Consider the following 23,012-nt stretch of genomic DNA (forward strand, 5'->3'; position numbering starts at 1 on the left):
ATTTGTGAGCATAGCTACAAAACTAACATAAAAATTATTATTTCCTAAGCTATGTGTTCTTTTCATTACAACGATGACATTCATTCATCACGAGTCACTTACACTGATGAGTCAAAACACAGTTAACACTCTCTGCCAGGAGACTGCGTTGCTCCATATAACATAATAAGGCAAGTATGTAAGCGGAGAAGTGACCAACGAAGACAGATATGGGGCTCGAACGGGGATATTCACTGACATAAGCAACTAGGGCAGGTTGTTAAGCACTGGCGCCTGGGATGGAGCATCTGGGATTCGTTGAAACTGGTCGGCTGTTCGCGTGCTACTGTCGTGTGCATCAGTGAAAAGTAGTTGAAGGACAATGAAACCACGAGTGGGCGACAACGTGTTCGACGCTCAGATCTCGTCACTCGTCACAAAACGTGGATGTCGAAGGGTTACCCACTCTGTACAGCAAGGTGGACGGCCATCAGATCTGTTGACAATGCACAATGCTGACGCGGGCACAAGTGTTTTGAAGTACAGTAGCCTATGTACATTATTGAGTATGGGGATCTGTAACACCCTAAGTGTTTCTATGTTGACACAACGACATTTTCAGTTGCGATTGCATTGGGTACTGGATCATTGAGAGTGGAAGTGGTTAGCGTTCGAGCTACGTAAGACGAACGGTATGAGGCGACAGTGTGACTCCCCCTCAAGCTTAATTTTTAATCTATATTTTTCCACGACTAGTCTATTATTTAATTTATAATACTTTTGAGATGAATATAATTCTAGAAGAACCACGTCTTATTGCATGAAATTTTAGTGAATTTCGTGTTATTTGAATACTTACTATTTTGAATTAAATTTAATTATTAGAACAAAAATATTTATAACCATCGACAAGTAAATGAAGAAAATCATAGTGTTTTCCTGAAAACGTGAGCCTGTCGTGATTTGCGAAATCCCATACACATGCATTCTGGTAAGGTCCCCGGAACTACTTTGCACCTCAGCGCATGGAGCTGCAGACACAGAGACAATCCCCATTTGACAGGTAACCTGCTCAGCGGTGAGACTTAGCTAACGTAACAAGAACGAATAGTGTAGGTGAAACATTCTTGAATGTCACAGAATTTACACTTGTACAACAAAAATGAGGGTTTGAGCGGTAGGCGTCCCGCCGCCTCATGCACGTTCGTCTTATGTAGCTCGAACCCTAACCACTTGACAAACGTGAGCTCTAACATCAGATACCTACGCACAGATACATCAGTTACCTAATAGACGCGTAAAATTTCTCTTGTGCTCTCCTCCGAATTGCCAGAGTAGTGAACCTCACTACTTGCACATTGTTGTTGTTGTGGTCTTCAGTCCTGAGACTGGTTTGATGCAGCTCTCCATGCTACTCTATACTGCGCAAGCTTCCTCATCTCCCAGTACCTACTGCATCCTACATCCTCCTGAATCTGCTTGGTGTATTCATCTCTTGGTCTCCCTCTACGATTTTTACCCTCCACGCTGCCCTCCAGCACTAAATTGGTGATCCCTTGATGCCTTAGAACATGTCCTACCAACCGATCCCTTCTTCTAGTTAAGTTGTGCCACAAACTTCTCTTCTCCCCAATCCTATTCAACACCTCCTCATTAGTTATGTGATCTACCCATATTCAGCATTCTTCTCTATCACCACATTTCGAAAGCTTCTATTCTCTTCTTGTCTCAACTATTTATCGTCCATTTTTCACTTCCATACATGGCTACACTCCATACAAATACTTTCAGAAACGATTTCCTGACTCTTAAATCTATACTCGATGTTAACAAATTCCTCTTCTTCAGAAACGCTTTCCTTGCCATTGCCAATCTACATTTTATGTCCTCTCCACTTCGACCATCATCACTTATTTTGCTCCCCAAATAGCAAAACTCCTTTACTACTTTAAGTGTCTCATTTCGTAATCTAATACCCTCAACATCACCCGACTTAATTCGACTACATTCGATTATCCTCGTTTTGCTTTTGTTGATGTTCATCTTATATCCTCCCTTCAAGACACTATCCATTCCGTTCAACTGCTCTTCCAAGTCCTTTGCTGTCTCTGACAGAATTACAATGTCATCAGCGAACCTCAAAGTTTTTATTTCTTCGCCATGGATTTTAATACCTACTCCGAATTTTCCTTTTGTTTCCTTCACTGCTTCCTCAATAGACAGATTGAATAACATCGGGGAGATGCTACAACCCTGTCTCACTCCCTTACCAACCACTGCTTCCCTTTCATGCCCCTCGACTCTTATAACTGCCATTTTGTTTCTATACAAATTGTAAATAGCCTTTCGCTCCCTATGTTTTACCCCTGACACCTTCATATTTTGAAAGAGAATATTCCAGTCAACATTGTCAAAAGCTTTCTCTAAGTCTACAAATGCTAGAAACGTAGGTTTGCCTTTCCTTAATCTAGCTTCTAAGATAAGCCGTAGGGTCAGTATTGCCTCACGTGTTCCAATATTTCTACGGAAACCAAACTGATCTTCCCCAAGGTCGGCTTCTACTAGTTTTTCCATTCGTCTATAAAGAATTCGTGTTAGTATTTTGCAGCCGTGACTTATTAAACTGATAGTTCGGTAATTTTCGCATCTGTCAACACCTGCTTTCTTTGGGATTGGAATTATTATATTCTTCTTGAAGTCTGAGGGTATTTCACCTGTCTCATACATCTTGCTCACCAGACGGTAGAGTTTTGTCAGGACTGGCTCTCCCAAGGCCGTCAGTAGTTCTAATGGAATGTTGTCTACTCCCGGAGCTTTGTTGCGACTCAGGTCTTTCAGTGCTCTGTCAAACTCTTCACGCAGTATCATATCTCCCATTTCATCTTCATCTACATCCTCTTCCATTTCCAGAATATTGTCCTCAAGTACATAGAGCTTGTATAGATCCTCTATATACTCCTTCCACCTTTCTGCTTTCACTTCTTTGCTTAGAACTGTGTTTCCATCTGAGCTCTTGATATTCGTACAACTGGCTCTCTTTTCTCCAAAGGAATCTTTAATTTTCCTGTAGGCAGTATCTTTCTTACCCCTAGTGAGATAAGCCTCTACATCCTTACACTTTAGCCATCCCTGCTTAGCGATTTTGCACTTCCTGCTGATCTCATTTTTGAGACGTTTGTATTCCTTTTTGCCTACTTCATTTACTGCATTTTTATATTTTCTCCTTTCATCAATTAAATTCAATATTTCTTCTGTTACCCAAGGATTTCTACTAGCCCTCGTCTTTTTACCTACTTGATCCTTTGCTCCCTTCACTACTTCATCCCTCAAACCTACCCATTCTTCTTCTACTGTATTTCTTTCCCCCATTCTTGCCATTTGTTCCCTTACGCTCTCCCTGAAACTCTGTACAACCTCTGGTTTAGTCAGCTTATGCAGGTCCCATCTTCTTAAATTCCCACCTTTTTGCAGTTTCTTACATTAATTTGTTTTAATGGCCTACTAAAGGTGTACAAAGTCTGACGGAAGTGCGTGATCCCAACGTTGTGGTCTCCCCTTGTTAGTCAAATGAATCACGTTCCTTGTCACACCACATCGATGGTCGTTTCCGTATACTCCTTCATGCATGCGAACGATTGCACGAAACATCAACTGCGCCACAGACGGTGGCTGTTGGAGACATTATTAAGGTGTGGGGGACATTCTCCTTGGCTTCCGTAAGGCTTGAGGTGGTAATTGAAGGCATTGCTTTCTCTTACTTTTCCGACTTCAATCGAATTTTAAAATCATATCTATCATTTAAAGATGTAATAACCAGGCTTTGGAGTCAAGTACTGGACTGATACTTTAACCGTGAATTTTTGATATGATCTTTAATCCGCTATTTGAAAAGCTACTTTTGGTACTCAGACCTCAATTTTCACATTCAAGATTTTTCGTACATCACAAAACGTTGTCCAACAGTTACATGCATTTTTTTTAGAGAACTGTTATCAATTTACTTTTTTTTAATCTTGACATTTAAATCTTTCATAATTGTCGATATATAATTGTGATGATAAAATGGAAAACTACATATTCGATAATGTTAATGTATAAAAATATGCAAATACTTCAAGACTACATACTGTAAAAAATTCTCTTTTCCTGATGGTGTAAGTATTCTTCTTCTTGTAATTTCAAGACCACTTCTTACATTTTTCCTTCTCCTAGCAGCATCTTGTGGCCTGCTTGACCCTTCGCTGATCTCTGGAAAAGCATATGTTCTTCAGGGACGGTGATAAAGGAGCAATGGGACTCATGTTTTCTGCAAACATCCCTTATTAAACTGAATAACTGCTTCTACAACACCCAAAAAAAAATTATTTTTCTTTTCTTTGGGACACTTCGACTAAATGACACTCTGAAAGCTTTCATTTTCATTTTGCGGCTTTCCATCAGTGCATCTTGCCAGGAGTGCATCGGATGCAAGTATCGGATAGACGGGTACTAGCCTGAGCACTTTGGCAGCTGTCAGTGTGTCACGGCCTCTCGCAGAGTCCACATTTCAAATATTTCTTGGACGTACATGTAATTAGAACATAGTGAAATAATTTGGTAATCTAAGAGTAAACACTCCAAAGATGTGAAACAGATATAATTTTCTTTAAGCCTTCCTCGTTATAGTGCTATCGTTGTTGGACGAGCATGATGCCTTGATGTCTTGGCCACCAGATTCAAGCCGCACCGACAAACCGTAATTGGCGAGAGTTACTGACCTGTCTGTAGACATCTAATGTCACATACCTCAAGAAACCACGTATTTTTCCAATCAACGCCGTGTAGAACCGACGTAGTTTCGCGTTGAAAAGATGGACAAACACGTTATTAAGAAGTCAGTCATAATGTTTCGGTTCGTCAGTGTGTTTGTGTGTGTGTGTGTGTGTGTGTGTGTGTGTGTGTGTGTGTGTGTGTGTGACCTTGTCATGGATTGCGGATTGCATTGCTTACGCACAGCATCCTGAAACCTGTGCACCCTTTGCCTGCTGCGCGCAGCCCGGGCCTCGCACTAGTTGCGTCGCTGTGTTCGCAGGCGTCTTCCTGTCGCTGGTGATCTTCATGTCGATCGCGGGCAACGTGCTGGTGTGCGTGGCCATCTACACGGACCGCGGGCTGCGGCGCATCGGCAACCTGTTCCTCGCGTCGCTCGCCATCGCGGATCTCTTCGTAGCGGCGCTCGTCATGACCTTCGCCGTCGTCAACGACCTGCTGGGCTACTGGATGTTTGGCGCACAGTTCTGCGACACCTGGATAGCCTTCGACGTCATGTGCTCAACCGCCTCCATCCTAAACCTTTGTGCCATTTCACTCGATAGGTACATCCACATCAAGGACCCCCTCAGGTGAGTTATCTGTCCAAAAATAAACGTGTGTGATACACACTCTAAGAACGACGCACCATAAAGGACTTATCCGAATGGGATATTGATTCACATATACAGAGAAACATACACTCCTGGAAATTGAAATAAGAACACCGTGAATTCATTGTCCCAGGAAGCGGAAACTTTATTGACACATTCCTGGGGTCAGATACATCACATGATCACACTGACAGAACCACAGGCACATAGACACAGGCAACAGAGCATGCTCAATGTCGGCACTAGTACAGTGTATATCCACCTTTCGCAGCAATGCAGGCTGCTATTCTCCCATGGAGACGATCGTAGAGATGCTGGATGTAGTCCTGTGGAACGGCTTGCCATGCCATTTCCACCTGGCGCCTCAGTTGGACCAGCGTTCGTGCTGGACGTGCAGACCGCGTGAGACGACGCTTCATCCAGTCCCAAACATGCTCAATGGGGGACAGATCCGGAGATCTTGCTGGCCAGGGTAGTTGACTTACACCTTCTAGAGCACGTTGGGTGGCACGGGATACATGCGGACGTGCATTGTCCTGTTGGAACAGCAAGTTCCCTTGCCGGTCTAGGAATGGTAGAACGATGGGTTCGATGACGGTTTGGATGTACCGTGCACTATTCAGTGTCCCCTCGACGATCACCAGTGGTGTACGGCCAGTGTAGGAGATCGCTCCCCACACCATGATGCCGGGTGTTGGCCCTGTGTGCCTCGGTCGTATGCAGTCCTGATTGTGGCGCTCACCTGCACGGCGCCAAACACGCATACGACCATCATTGGCACCAAGGCAGAAGCGACTCTCATCGCTGAAGACGACACGTCTCCATTCGTCCCTCCATTCACGCCTGTCGCGACACCACTGGAGGCGGGCTGCACGATGTTGGGGCGTGAGCGGAAGACGGCCTAACGGTGTGCGGGACCGTAGCCCAGCTTCATGGAGACAGTTGCGAATGGTCCTCGCCGATACCCCAGGAGCAACAGTGTCCCTAATTTGCTGGGAAGTGGCGGTGCGGTCCCCTACGGCACTGCGTAGGATCCTACGGTCTTGGCGTGCATCCGTGCGTCGCTGCGGTCCGGTCCCAGGTCGACGGGCACGTGCACCTTCCGCCGACCACTGGCGACAACATCGATGTACTGTGGAGACCTCACGCCCCACGTGTTGAGCAATTCGGCGGTACGTCCACCCAGCCTCCCGCATGCCCACTATACGCCCTCGCTCAAAGTCCGTCAACTGCACATACGGTTCACGTCCACGCTGTCGCGGCATGCTACCAGTGTTAAAGACTGCGATGGAGCTCCGTATGCCACGGCAAACTGGCTGACACTGACGGCGGCGGTGCACAAATGCTGCGCAGCTAGCGCCATTCGACGGCCAACACCGCGGTTCCTGGTGTGTCCGCTGTGCCGTGCGTGTGATCATTGCTTGTACAGCCCTCTCGCAGTGTCCGGAGCAAGTATGGTGGGTCTGACACACCGGTGTCAATGTGTTCTTTTTTCCATTTCCAGGAGTGTATTATTACAATTACAGGAAGACTGGATGATTTCTTCAGGGGAAACAGCTTCCTAAATTGAGCAAGGCAATAACTCGTTGGTCCGCCTCTGCCCTTCTGAAAGCAGTGGCTGAGGGACATCGTTCCAAATTCTGTGCAACTGTCGCCTTAGATCGTTACAACCCAAACTGGTTGGAGGGCCGTGCCCATTATGCCGTAAACGTTCTTAGTGGGAGACAGATCCATCAATGTCGCTGGATAAGATGGCAAGTAGGGGAGACAAGGGAAAGAAACTCTCGGTGTATGTGGACGGGCATTATGTTGCTGAAATGTAAGCATAGGATGCCTTGCCATGAAGGACGACAAAATGGGGCGTGGATTATCTTCGACGAACCGTTGTGCTGTAAGGATGCCGCTGATGAAAACCAAGGCTGTCCTGCTATCAAGTGAAATGGCAACCGAGACCTTCACTCCTGGTTGTCGGGCCATACGGCGGACGACACTCATGCTGGTGTCTCAGCGCTGTCTGCGGCTACTTCAGACAGGGTCTTCGCTGATTATCAGGGCACAGTTCGAAGCGCAACTCATCACCGAATACATTTCTACGCCAGTCGATGAGATTCCAGGCCCAAAATAAGTCTGAAGACGCCCAGGACAGCATTAGGATGCCCTCCTAACTTTCGCTCGTCATACGGCCCAACAGTAACGGGTGCCATTTCATTTCACAGCAGACTCTTTTGGTTGTCATCCGCAGCACCCTTACAGCACATTGGCACGACGGTGATATTCCACGCCCCGTTATGTTGCCCTTCACGGCAAACCATCCTGTGCTTACATTTCAGCAAGATAATACACATTCGCAAACTGAGAGAGTAGCTACTGTTTGCGTTCGTGCTTTCAACGCCCTACCTTGGCCAGAAAGGTTGCCGAATCTCTCCCCGAATGACTGATTTTCGTGCATTATGAGCAGGGCCCTCCAAGCAACTCGTGATTTTGACGACTGCACAGAATTTGGGACAATGTCCTTCAGGAGGGCATACTACAACTCTATCAACCAGCGCCTAGCCATTCGGCATGCATCAGGGTCAGAGGTGAATTAACGCTTTATTGACCTGCTCAATTTCTGAAGCATTTCTCTTGAATAAACCGTCCAATTTTTCTGAAACTGTAATCATTTCTTTGTTCGAGTACATCACATCTATCGATTTCCGTCCCATTCGGATAATTCCTTGATGGTGGATGGATTCTTTTCCTCTTAGAGTGTATTTTTTAGACTGACTTATACGGGAAATATACAGATTGAATATTTCCATTGAGCAAGCAGTAAATAAAACAAAAGAAAAATTTGGAGTAGATATTAAAAATCCATGGAGAAGAAATAAAAAATTTTAGGTTCGCCGATGACATTGTAATTCTGTCAGAGACAGCAAAGGACTTGGAAGAGCATATGAACGGAAAGGACAGTGTCTTTAAAGGAGGATATAAGATGAACATCAACAAAAGCAAAACGACGATAATGGAATGTAGTCGAATTAAGTCGGATGATGCTGAGGGAATTAGATTAGGAAATGAGACCCTTAAAGTAGTAAAGGAGTTTTGCTATTTGGGGAGAAAAATAACTGATGATGGTCGAAGTAGAGAGGATATAAATTGTAGACTGGCACTGGCAAGGAAAGCGTTTCTGAACAAGAGAAATTTGTTAACTTCGGGTATAGATTTAAGTGTCAGGAAGTCGTTTCTGAAAGTATTTGTATGGAGTGTAGCCATGTATGGAAGTGAAATATGGACGATAAATAGTTTGGACAAGAAGAGAATAGAAGTTTTTGAAATGTGGTGCTACAGAAGAATACTGAAGATTAGATGGGTAGATCACATAACTAATGAGGAGATATTGAATAGAATTGGGGAGAAGAGGAATTTGTGGCACAACTTGACAAGAAGAAGGGACCGGTTGGTAGGGCATGTTCTGAGGCATCAAGGGATCACAAATTTAGTATTGGAGGGCAGCGTGGAGGGTAAAAATCGTGGAGAGAGACCAAGAGGTAAATACACTAAGCAGATTCAGAAGGACGTAGCTTGCAGTAAGTACTGGGAGATGAAGCTTGCACAGGATAGAGTAGCATGGAGAGCTGCATCAAACCAGTCTCAGGACTGAAGACCACGACAACAACAACAACAACTATACGGTAAATGGATATTTATTGAGATATCAGACATGGAAGTCGAATACCTGCTCCATGAGAAGCTCCAATTTATTTTCACAATGATTCACCCAGTTCACTACCATATAATAAGTCTTAAAAATGCCCACCCTCTGCTAGTATCCAGGCTACTGATAGTCTACGCACTGAGGCACGAAAACGTCAGAAATTCCCCGGGTTGTATTTATTCCTTCACTGTCTGCCTGAATTCTTGCAAGAAGTGATGTTTCCTCCTCCACAGGTACGGCGTACACTAACGCCTTTAAAAAGACGCTTAAGAAAAGTCCAATGGTGCTCCGTCAGGTGAGTGTGGGGACAAGGCAAGTCCACCTCTATCTATCCAGCAGCTAGTACAATGGCGAGTCAGGTTTTGGCGAACAAGAACAGTAAAATGCTCAGGGGAACCATCGAGAGTGTAGTACATCTGTTTCTCGAGTTGTAGTGAAATATCTGTCAACAAAGGACGCAATATTCTGCGCAACGACCGTCTGTACCTCCTCTCTTTTGGGCGGTAAAGAAGTACATAGGGTCGGTGCCCATACGTTGCTGGCGAATCTTTATTGATGGATCATTTTAACAGCTGCATGTAGATTGATGTACGCCCACTGATGCTGACTATGGAAGTTTCGGATGCCATCATCTGTCCATAACACTACTGCTAGAAAAACAAGCCTCAGGCTACGTTGTTGGATAAAGCACCAACAACGAATAAGTTTTTGAGGAAAGTCCTAGGAGGCCAGCGCCTGCATCTGCTGTCGTTAATACAGATACAGCCGTTGTTCACGGATACGTCACCGGCGTTGTGATGGATACCGAGCTGACGACCTAGGTGCCGAGTACTGATGTGCGAATTGTGTTCTGCACCGTCAATAATAGCGTCCTCAGTTGCAGGCGTTGTGCGTCGTGGCCTCCTCACGATCCGGGTAAAAGTATGAAACTACCATAGTCGTGTAAGTGGCAGTGGATTTCTTCGAATGGCTTCCTCTCAGGGCACTGGCGGTCTCGATCGTCCGTAGCACAACCGACGGTCTAATGCAGCATTGCCATTCGCCAACACATACATGAAACGCATGGATGCATTTCAGCATTTGAATTCTTCATTGCCTAAGACAATACGTACAGGAGAATGAGTGCCGGCCGGAGTGGCCGAGCGGTTAAAGGCGCTACAGTCTGGAACCGCACTGCTGCTACGGTCGCAGGTTCGAATCCTGCCTCGGGCATGGATGTGTGTGATGTCCTTAGGTTAGTTAGGTTTAAGTAGTTCTACGTTCTAGGGGACTGATGACCATAGCAGTTAAGTCCCATAGTGCTCAGAGCCATTTTGAACAGGAGAATGAGCGTTCACAGTACAGCATTAGAGTGGCACGTTACCTGTACCTGGAGAAACTCAAGACGGCAGCACTGATATAACTGCTAATTGCGTTGCACAGTATTGTCCATCAGAGCTGTTCCGCAGAGCTCGCTTCGAAGTACAGTAATTCCAGCCCGACCACGGTCCCCAGAGACTGCTGGCATACCACAGTATCGTCACAGGCAGGGCTCCAAGGGAGCGTTAGTAACTTCCATGCCGGATGTCTCAATAAATAAAAATTTCGGAACCCATGTTCATATCACGTTCCTTTGTCCACTGTATGTGCTTAACCTCGCCCTGAAATACTGCCGTGTATTTTTCGAATACCCTGTACACAAAGTGTGTAAGTAATATATTTTATTTAATTCTACTTTTTCATTGAGCTCTGTGTGCAGCCATACAGTCAGTTCTATCGTACAGGACTGCCTTAACAAAAATTGTAAAAAAAATTTTCAGGCAATTGTCAGCAGCATCATAGTACTTGGAGAAATGCGTGATACACACTATGCTGTCTTACAGTACATTTATTCAGTACCAGTTTCTATCATGAACCTCTTCGTAGTTGAAAGATATCTATTGTGAAAACTTCGTTTCTCTGGTTAAATAGCATGTAGCCCGTATGAAGGTTTTACAATAATGTTTTTCCACTGTGAAGATGATCCGTGATCTAAACCGGTAGTGAAGAAATGTACTGTAAAACAGAGGAGTGTGTATCATGCATTTCTACAAGTCAACAAAAATTGCTACCTGCACTTCTGGTCATTAAAGTTGCAAGTTCTGAAAAAAGAGTAAATACAGAAATTTAATTTTTTGTGTAGATACAGTACAATAGCAAGATTTAAAAAATTTAAGTGAGTTGAGGGTACACAGGGTGCGTCTTTAACTCACAGAGCTGCCAGCTGTATCGTGGGATTTAGGTATAAGTGGGTTCGGGCTGGGTCTGTGAAGATGTGGGGCAAGTATTTGTATTACCACTTTATTTACCACGCAATCACCAATTTAACCACACAGAAAACACCATTATAAATAAAAGCTTGCTTGAGACCTGAATAAGATTTGAACAACACAAAATATTAATGAATAATAACAGTATTTAAAGGAAAATGATTCAATCTACCCCAGACTGCGAACCCCAATAACGACATAACACTTTGCAATATATGGCCTTCGGCTTTCAGTGATTATGACAATAGTGACTACTCATTTACCTATGACAGAAAACTGAGTAAAATCGCTACTACCAAAGTCTTACCTGGCTACTATTGGCTATCCCCAATCAGATCGTACAGCCACATGAGCCAGATACCAGCACAGAGATTGCAATGGCACTTGGCGCTCCACGGAATGTCAGGTGGCCTCAAAGAGAGGCACTACGACGCTAGTACGGCCCAACGTCGTTAACGGAGACGCGAATGGTACCTCGTTGTCTTTTGGGACGAGTTCTTTTCTGCACACAGTATTGCAACGGGCGTATCTGTGTATGGAGAGTCTGAGGAGAACGAACGTTGCCAGTTTGCACTGATCAACGTGATACCGGCTCAGCATCTGGCGTGATGGTATGGGGTGCCACAGGGTAAACAACACGACCATCTTTAATTTGAATAACCAGTAATTTGGACAGGAACCGTTACTTTTCTGAGGAATTTAAAATCAATGGCCTTGCCCTGTGTTCTAGGTCTCTGTCACATCTTTTAACAAGATTGTGCGAGACGACACATTACTGTGCTGGCCTGAACTATCTCGATACAGAGTTTCTTCAACTTTTGTCCCGATCACCACATTCTCCTGATCCCTCACTATCTTAAAAAGCCTGCTTATCGCTTGCCGGGAAACTGGTACACTATCACTTGCCAACCACAGCAACTGATGGTCTTTAGTACAGAACTGAAACAGCATGGACGACATATCCGAATCTCTCGACCAATCTCAGTTTCTCTCCATTTCCATCTGGCTGAGAGCCATTGTCACTGCCGGAGATGGCAGTACCAAGTGTTACAGTTTGCAAAATACCTGCAAATTTATTCATGTATGAATCCTCCGTAGCCGAGTGATCAACGTGACAGACCCTCATGTGGGGCATCCTGGTTCGATTCCAGTACTGCCTTCTTGGTGAAAGGACTGCGCCGGGTGCACTCAGTCTCGTGATGCCGACTGAAAAACAGCCCGACTGAGAGATGGCGGCTCCAAGGTCGAAACGTCGGCAACAGCAGGGAGTGAGATGAGCTGCCCCCGTGCCCCTCCACAATGTATCCGATGATGAGTGGCTGCGGATAACACTGCGGTCGGTCGACTGTCGCGTATTCTTCAGGATCTGACAGCAGGGTTCCCTCTTTTTTTTTTAAATCGTGCAACCTCCTTACTGTGCGTCACATGCTCAGTACTTTTTCTTCCCGCTACACAGCATTCTCACAGTAAGGAAGCTGGTTGCCATCCGTTCTGGCATTGCAGTTTTAGTGACCAGAAGATTATATAATCAGTCAGTAGCAAGTTTTTGTTCTTCATCCCATGAAATAATTGTCCGACAATCAGTGCAAAGGGAATGTCAAGCGCTCTCTCTTCCATTTTTCATGTTTTTTGTTTTCGTTCCCTTATAATGGATCTCTAACTTAAAATAATCAAATAAGCTATAACGCTTCTTAAGTTTGTCAATTCGGATTAACAGCAAAGAATTCACATAAATACAAGCAGTGATTTACTGTCAGAAACACTGCAATTCGTAGGAACTGAAAGAAAGTCATCAAGTAAAGCAAATCTGCCGTTCCGGAAGGAAGCGTTACTGGTTCTCTGCTGTTCCTGATCTACACGAACCATATAAGTGACAGTCTGAGCTGCCCTCTCCAGTTGTTTGTAGATGACGCTATCATTTACCGGTTTGTGAAGTCTTCAGCTGATCAAAACGGTTTGCAAAATGATTTAGATATATGTTTATGATGCAAAAACTTTGTGTTCTACCTTACTGCAGCTCTTGTCATGGGGGAAGCCACGTCAGAGAGGTCCACCGCATGAGCGGAAGTGATTCCAGTGGTGGTTTCCCGTTGCCTTCCACTGATAATGATGAAATGATAATGAGGACAATACAACACCCAGTCCCTGAGTGGAGAAAAATCTCCGACCCAGCCGGGAATCGAACCCGGGCCCCTTGGCGTGACAGACCGCAGCGCTGTCCACTCAGTTATCGGGGAGGATTCAGTTACACGATAAATCACACAAATAGAAAGGCTGCAATCTTAACTAAATACTTAACTGTTACAATTACGAATAACTTGAATTGGAAAGACGGTCTCATAGATTTGTTAGGAAAGCAAACCAAAGACTGCGATATATTGGTAGAATACTTGGAAAATGTAACGTATCTACTAAACAGGCGGCCTACACTACGTTCGTCCGTTCTTTTCTGGAGTAATGCTGCACTGTGCACGATCCACATCAGATAGGATTGGCGGGGTACATCGAAAAAATTTAAAGAAGGGCAGCGCGTTTTGTATTATCGCCAAATAGAGAATGCCAAGGATATGATACGCGGATTGGGTTGGCAGTCATTAAAACAAGGGCGATTTTTCACTGTGGCAGGAGCTTCTCATAAAATTTCAATCAGTAAATTTCTTCTCAACGTGTGAAAATATTTGTTGGCGTCCATCTACAAAGGGAAAAATTATCATTATAATAAAATAAGAGATGTCAAAGCTCGCACTGGAAGTTTTAAGTCTTCGTTTTTCTTGTTCGAGAGTGAACGGTGGAGAGGTATGCTTGAAGGCGATTCGATGAACCTTCTGCCAGACACTTAATTGTGTATTGCACAGCAACCGTATAGATGTAGATTACACACTAATCGCCATACATCGCTGTAGAAAATGCTCGGAAAATACGTACCATGGACAGCACATAAGACGCGCTATACTCAGTTCTTCATACAGCTCGACCAGCACGAGAGAGGGAACGCAGCTGGCCATTCATCATCCACTACCAGCCAGAACAGCCGGCCATCTGCGTTATCGGAAACCAGATTTGCAGCCGGCGGCCAATCTCACGCTTCTCGTCCGATGGTTTCCGCGTGCGGGCGGAAGAGCTAATCTCTGATGAGATATTTCCATCTGAATCGAAATCCCTCCATGGAAGTACCGCGCCTCTGTTGTCTTTAAAAGACAAATTGACTCATCAAGCGTTCGTGGCAGTATACAACATCGCGCTTTGATTCTCAAATTTCTTAAAAATTCGTATTCTTCTACTGAGCCCTGCATTTCAGCTTGGTTTAGCGCCAGATAAATACCTCTAGAATATGAACCTCTAGCAAACTTCTGAATTATTTTTGTCTTCTCAAAGCGTGTTACAGAATTATAATGATAACTCACTTGTTTCGGCTCACGGAACTGGGTCTTCAGAGTCTGCACTACAATCTTTTTTGAGGTGAATTTGGATAAAAGCAACAATGAAACTTTTTTGAGGTGAATGTGGATAAAAGCAACAATGAAACTGCTGTCTCTTTCTGTCACACACACACACACACACACACACACACACACACACACAGACAGTAATTAACCCGATCGTCAGTTCCAGTGTTCTAATGTTTTCAGTGAAAAGGCAAATGATAACAAGAAAAATGTGAAGAAACACAGAAAAAGTCACGTCCGTCAGATTAGGGACTAAAAAGCTCAGTCACTCATTGTGCAACACATTGAAAGAGTTTAGGCAGGATGTAGAGCACTCTCCACATTTTAAAACGCATGCCATACCCATTTATAGTCTGCCGCTCCCCAGGGTAGTTTTATAGGCCCTTTGCTGTTCCTTATCTATATAAACGATTTAGGAGACAATCTGAGCAGCCGTGTTCCGTTGTTTGCAGATGACGCTGTAGTTCATCGACTAATAAAGTCATCAGAAGATCAAATCTGAAACGTCCCCTTAGAACAATTGTACATGTGAAACGTCCACTTAGAACAATTATACAAGACTGTGCTTAACCTGGCACACAATAATTTTAGCGCAACGCAATCTGACTATCAAAATTCCCTGCAAAAGAATGGCCCTGACTAACTTTAACCTATACCTTTTACAAATCACTTACCTCACAAAAATCTTCGCTGCTCGAACTACTGCAATACAGCGAGTGCCACTACTGCCAGCTAAATAAAAGATTCAAACTACTGAAGGCACTAACTACTGATAGGGATAGTTAGCAAATGAAAGATATTATTAGAGAACAAACAATGTATTTACCTTAATATTCATAATTGACATCCAGTCTTACAGATTATCAAAACTCGGCCATCTCTCTCCCCACGTCCACCACTGCTGGCGGCTCACCTCCAACTGCCCAGCGCTACGCGCTGTTCGCATCCAGCTATAGCAGTTCATGACAACAATGGCAGACAACAATTCAAACTTTTCATATAGAGAGTGCTACGTAACGTTGCCAATAAAAAAACATAAACAGCAAACTTACATAAAGAAAACATAAACAGCCTACTTACATAAAAACATAAACAGCAAACTTACATAGCCCCCATGCTCCCCACAAAAAATTTTTACAAATGGTGTTGGGCACTGGCCAATACAGATTTGAAAAAATTTTTCATAATTACAATCACAAAGATATCAAATGCACACACTTATTAATACAATGTTGGTCAACAGCTAAAATTTTCTCACAGTCCATAAAGACAGTCCAGATTGTTCATCATAATAGTAATTACAGTTTCTCATTAGTAAAAGAAATTGCACACAGAAGTAGTGGATTTACATGTAGTATTGAAGAAGTAGTGTTGTCCTTCCAACGGAAAGACAGTGCTGACTCTTGAAATGCTGACAGGTAATGGGCCACAATGGAGCAAACCCACAGCAGAGTCATTCGAAGTTCTGACGAATATTGGTAGATAGGTCATCACAGAGCAGACCAACTGCAGTCCTGGTAGAGAGTATGGTATTGGTGGGCCACCAGAGGTGCAGACCCACTGCAGTCCTTGTAGAAACTGTGGTACTGGTGAGTCAGCAAAGGTGTAGACCCACTGTAGTCCTGGTAGAGATGGCCAGCAGCCATCTGCTGCGACTGTGCAGGTGCACAATCACCATCGAAGAGTCTTGCAGAGAAGATAGCAAGTCCATAAACCACCACTTGTGCACGCACAAAGTTTTTGGGAATTGTCCTTAGAACCAGCAATGCTGTTATCCAGTCCCTTGCTGAATTAGTAACACACGTGCAAACACTAACAGTCCCTACTTCTCACATATTGTCCATATACTATGACCAACAGAATGTGTGCAGTGAAATGAATGCTTACAAGTTAATAATATGATGAACTGGTGTCAATTACAATTATATAACATAATAATACAATTACAAAGATACAAAATACATCATTAAAAACATAACAATACAGATAATATTTGTAGTAATAGGGGCTTTACAAAAGAATAGAAATAAACATATACATCAGTGTTACAGGAATGATGACATGAGTACATACATAAAAGATCAGAATAACTTTTGAAACGTCAACTTCACACATGAGCATTAAAACAAAGCAGAATAAATAAAGTCTAAGCATCTTTACAAAGAAAATAACAGAGTATTAGAAAAATTCTACAACATAGCTCTCATCAGCTAAACACATAAAGACAGGAAAAACACAAATACACACGGGTACCCAAACACATAGTGGGATAACACCAAAAGGAAAGGACAACACACAATTACATATTGGGAAAAAACAGCAAAGAGGAAAGGACAGGGTTTGTTTTACTGCAGTATTTTGCTTGGAGATCTCCCTTCATTCCATAGATCGTTCGTCTTATTTCAACCTTTGCTTCCACCAAAAAAATCCTATCTAAGCATGCTTTCTGTATTTATATGTTCACATATTGCTTACCCCATCATTTATTTACAAGAAAATCCTACCTATACCTCGTTCCTGTATTCTATTCATATTTCTTTCAAAATAATTATTTCTGATTGTACAATACTCATTGGGGCCCAAATCTTTCTTCGCAATGCATTCTTTACCTATTCTCCATAGTCAGTTTCTTATATAGTCTACCCCCTCTTAAGCTAACTTAAATCTACTGAGCTCAGATATATATACCAAGGGACGAGGCAATGCAGCAAAAAAAAAAATAATTAACACAAACATCAATGACAAAATATAGAAATGACAAAGCAAGCAGCATAAATTAGCAAAGCAAGTGCAATATTACAACTAATATAAGGCAATGCAGGAAACAAGAAAAACTAGCTTAGAAGAGTAACACAAAGTCAAATTCAGTAACACTATGCCTGGCAAACAGCAGCAACTTATACCTAAACATGACATAGCTCAAGCAGAAAAATTATTACAGTAAAAACAACAATGCAGACAAGGGAAAAGCATATTCACATCTTAATGTCTATGTAATTAAAGTGGTGCACCATAACAACTTATTGTAAAAAAAATATTACCATGTACTTGAAAAGAAAATTATGTGTTACTGTTATTAGTTCCTTCTTATTGTTCTTTCCTTTCCAAGTGCTCCTTTTTTAAAGAATGTGGATCATAAAATAATTATTTAATAGATCTGTTGACAGAAAGAGTTCACATTAGCAAATGCATTTCATTTTATAAAAGCAATGCTGCAACACAGCTGGAAACCAGATATCAAATGAAATAAGCAATTACGCAAACCAAAGCATAAAAATATCATTCAATAGTCATGTGGCATTTCGTTTCATAAGTTAATGGCTCTCAACTCTCGTAGAAAGACACTTGTCATAATCAGGTGAGCAGATGTACGAATATTTCCCATCAATTCATAAGCATTTCAATAATTAGCACAAAGTGCGAGTAATCATATGTTTTTAAGTAACGAGGGTGTCGCATTAGCGATGAAAGGCACATCCTAATGGCTTATTCTCCAGGTGTTTGACACAGCTGTGTGCCCACAACGCATTACAAAAATCATATGTTTTTAAGTGACGAGGGTGTCGCATTAGCGATGCCCTCTACAAAGGAATGTCATTAACAGATATATAGGCCTCTCTTTGTCCTTCTCTTCCACCTGTGCCTCTGGCACACCCTAATGGCTTTCTTTTCTACCTGAGCGTCTGAAAAGGCTTGTTCTCCAGGTGTCTGACACACCTGGGTGCCCACGTCACATTATGTGCAGGTGGTCACTTAACTTTCTTACGGAAATATTTACGACAGTAGTTTCCGCTACAGTGACAGTCTCATATAAAAACATTTCACAGGTCAAGAATTTTATTGACATAAACATACCTCAACAGCATAATACACATCGTCGTCGTAAAAATAACATCATAACACCTCAGTCAAATGTCAAAAACGTCGTAGCTTCCTCCAATGATTTCAAAACCTAAAGAAAATTCTATGCTCATTTCAGTAGTGTCATCTACCTCAAACGTACTTTAAAAATCATGATCTCATACCAAATACATCATTCAAAGCTCTCATAGTATCACAATGGTACCAAAAAAATATGAACAGTTCACAAAGTACAGACAAAGTACAATTTCTTAAGTGTGAAGTAATCCAACTCTGTAATTGCGTAAACATGTGTCACTGACGTAGTAAAAGGATGTTTGTTTCTCTGTTAAATGATCAGATAGCTGTGTAATTTATGTGTTAGAGAAATATGGTACCGATGTGTTAAATTGTATAAGCAAATACCATATTAGCTAGGGCTCCTTGTGCTTGCCAAACACATGGTACACAAAGTAGGCGTGTACCCCCCTGAGGTTTATTGTAATTATACCCTCAGGTGTTACAGATTACAGCAATGGAATGAAATGTATCACGAAAAACTTTCTTTGTAATTCAAAACTCTTTAAAAATAAATGTTTTAAGTACAAAATTAATCACTCAAATACGTGTCCTGTAGCGCTAAATATGCGTCTTGCTGTAAGATAATCTCTGGGAAGTGTCGTAGTTATTGTCCTCCGAAAGCTAAGTTCTGCAGAAGTCAATGTACTTACCTCATGATACACAAAAGTGAAATGCTTTGCGTATAGATTTCTTAGTTATTACGCTTATTGCCGTGATGAGGAAAGTACTGTGCTGTAACGTATTGTTGTCCTACGGAAAAGGCTGTCTCCTTGTAGCAATAGCACAAAAGTCACCACTAAAACATGTCTCACTTTATAGAAGAATTCAGAAAAAACTGTGCAGATATAAAACAGATACACCGCAAAAGCAACATTGTAAATTGTCACTCATTAGTAACATCGTGATATAATCGTGTAGCTGTCACATAAACTAACCACTGTGTCATCTGGCATTTCACATAAAGCACCTCAAATCCAGAATCCACTCGTAAGCAAACCAAAATGTTGCGTGTTAACAGTTTCTCAGTGTGACAAATTGTACAAGTAGCGTGAAGTGAAAATTGCAAAGACTAAGTTAAAAAGCAGATTATCTGTCAATAAATGGTTTTACATGAGAAATGTGGTGTAAACCTTTACTCTTCCTAGTACGCAGAGTTTCAACTTCAACGCAATTATCATGTGGCATACGTCGGATTCTGTAAGGTCCATTGTAAACTAGAAAGAATTTGTGACTCAAGTGTTTCTTCTTATGTGACAATGAATGAGCTTTAATGAGAACTTTCTGACCAATATATAATTTCTTTGCATTTGCTTTACCTTGTAGTTTTCTCCTTTTCTCTGCTGCAGATTTTATATTTTTAAGAGCCAAATCAATTACGTCTTTGTGTCGCAGTTTACGTGTATTCGGGAAAGGTACAAGCTCTCTGATTCTGTTCGGAGGTTCTACATTCTTCAGTACAAGAGTAGTTTGATTTTATGATTCCGAAGCATGCGTGACCAAACAGCAGATCTGAATTGCGGTCCGTTATCTGAAATGACTTTACTAACGTGTCCAACTTCACGTAAGAAATTTTTAACAAAGGCGTTGGATACAGACCGTCCAGTGGCTTTACGTAACGGAGTGAAAGAAACAAATTTTGAAGTAAGTTCAACAGCGACTAGAACGTACGAAAATCCATTCGATGTTCTGACAAGGGGTCCCAAGAGATCAACAGCAGCAAATTCTTTTAATTTAGAAGGAATAATAGGAAATAACGGAGCACGATGTGAGATAGTAGATGGTTTCGCCTTTTGACAAAGTTTACAAATAGACAAGACTCTTCGAATTCGCTTTTCCATATTGTTAAAATAACAAGTCGTTCGAAGAATATGATAACATTTTCGTGGGCCAAAATGTGCGTAGCTGAAATGAATGTACCAAATGAGCTTATTAACAAAATCGTCTGGAATGCAAAGTACCCATAGCTTGTCATTAACAGTGCAGCGTTTGAAGAGTATGTTGTTTCTAACCAGGTAATAATGCCGAATCTGAGTGTGTGTCTTTTCATGCCATTTACTTTTGATATCTTTCCAAATCGGATCTTTATCTTGTTCATGAGCAATGTCCTTTAAAGATGTGGTGATGAAGTTTTCAAAGGCGACTTTCTGAATGTAAAGAATACTGAAATTTTTCTCGAGGTTGCCTTCTGTGTTACTTTTCTCAAGCCCAGCCGGTGCGCGTGACAGCGCGTCCGCAACAATGTTCTCCTTGCCGGGAATGTAGACTATTGTGAAGCGGAATTCTTGCAGAAACAATGCCTAACGTTTTAACCTATCATGATTTAATTTTGAAGACATAAGAAATTGTAATGCACGATGATCACTGTATACTTTTACGTGCTTACCAGAAAGAAAGAAACGGAATTTGTTAAATGCCCAAACGATAGCTAAAGCTTCTAATTCAGTAACGGAATAATTTTTTTCAGACTTTGTTAGCACTCGGCTAGCAAAAGCAATGGTTTTCTGAACAGTAGTGTCATTTTCTATGGCTTCTTGAAATAAGTGGGCACCAAGACCGACTTTGGAAGAATCAGTGCTAAGGCAGAAATCTTGTGACAGATCTGGATGAGCTAGTATTGGCGCGTGAAGTAACGCTTCTTTCAAAGAATTGAATTCCAACTGTGCTTGTTCGTCCCAGTTCCAAATAGTATTTTTTCCAGTGAGAGAACAAAGTTTTGGTGTAACTAGAATTTGCATATTCAGAAAACGACGGTAAAAATTTACGAGACCTAGAAAACTGCGGACTTGTTTTTTTGTGGATGGAACTGGAATGGCTCTGATTGCTTCTAACTTTTCTGGATCCGGCTGAATGCCTTCAGAAGAAATAATATGTCCCAAAAACTTCACCTTTGACCTACCGAATTCTGACTTTTCCAAGTTAACTGTAATTCCAGATTCTGCAAAAATACGTAACAAACTGTTGAGGATGCGGTTATGTTGTTCCCATGAAGCTTCTGCTATTAGAATATCGTCCACATATAAAGTGATGTGACGTTTTAAGAACTCAGGTAATATGGAATTTAACCCACGAATGAATGCTGCCGAAGAAATGTTCAAACCAAAAGGAAGTTTCCGAAACTGATAACAAACGCCGAAACAAAGGAAAGCTGTGTATTTTCTGCATTCTGGATGAAGTTCGATCTGATAAAAGCTGGATCTGAGATCAATGGAAGATAACACTTTTACACCATTAAAATTTTGAAGAAGTTCTTCCATCGTCTGCGGCCTGTCTGTTTCAGGAATGATGATAGTATTGATTTGTCTCGAATCTAAAACAAGCCTGATCGATCCATTCTTCTTCTCAACAACATGTAATGGGTTGTTGTATGAGCTTACTGCAGGCTCAATAATGCCCTCGACAAGCATAGATTGTATTTCTGTTCTAACACGGTCCCTATAATGCGCCGGAATTACGTAAGGTCTAACACAAAATTTAGTATGCTCACGAACACGAAATTGGTATTGAAACCCCTTGATTGTTCCTGTTTTGTGAGTAAAAACTGTGGAATGTGCTTGTAAAATCTCAAAAAGGTCCTGCCTATCAGTGTCATTACAATTCTCAATTGTCTGAATTTTATTCTGAATTAACTCATTAATTTCAAATATGCCGTCGATGTCATCCCTGTCAGTACTTGCAGAGTGATTGTTGGTGTCTAGTTCCGTAGAAAATTCCGACCTGTTGTCTAACAGAACGTAAAGCCGATTAATTTCCTCATCATGGTTTGAGAGCCAGTCTTCAAATTTCAAAGCTATTGACTTACCTTCTTTCTCTAAACTTATTTCAGCATCGTGAAAGCTTAAGATTGCTTTGTATTCATTCAAAAAGTCTACTCCCAGTATAATTTCCGTCGACAATAATGGAACAATAAGGAAGTTCATAGAGAAGCTGTGGCTTTGACAAAAGAATTCTAAATTGGTTTGTTGGCGTACATCTACACTTTTTCCAAAGATTGCACCTTGTAATTTAATCTTACGTAACGGAAGTGTGGGGCAATCGTTCGCTTTGTTGCATTTGCTAAAAGCTGTTTCGCTAATTACTGAAATGGGACTGCCAGAGTCAAGTACTGCCGTAAATTTTACGTCATGTACAGTAATGTGAATCACAGGATATGCAATGGTGTTATATGTTACGTCGTGTTCCTGGAGTAAGATGTCCCTAATGTCTTCCATTTTTACGTAATTACTAGCTACGGCAGCTGCGTCATCAGTTTCATAAGTACGTCTTGTGGCTGCCAGTGGTG

The 23,012-nt window shown here is 42.1% G+C and overlaps 1 protein-coding gene across 1 annotated transcript in view; it reads left to right on the forward strand.

Annotated features, from left to right (window-relative positions):
* LOC126176685 (dopamine receptor 1) overlaps positions 1 to 23,012 on the forward strand; it is a 1,014,936-nt gene that overhangs the window by 930,305 nt on the left and 61,619 nt on the right. The window contains exon 4 of the mRNA XM_049923847.1: positions 5,051 to 5,360. Within this exon, the coding sequence (XP_049779804.1) occupies positions 5,051 to 5,360 (310 nt within the window). The remainder of the gene's footprint in view (positions 1 to 5,050; positions 5,361 to 23,012) is intronic.

This window comes from Schistocerca cancellata, chromosome 3, assembly GCF_023864275.1.
Source record: "Schistocerca cancellata isolate TAMUIC-IGC-003103 chromosome 3, iqSchCanc2.1, whole genome shotgun sequence".
Taxonomy (NCBI): Eukaryota; Metazoa; Arthropoda; class Insecta; order Orthoptera; family Acrididae; genus Schistocerca; species Schistocerca cancellata.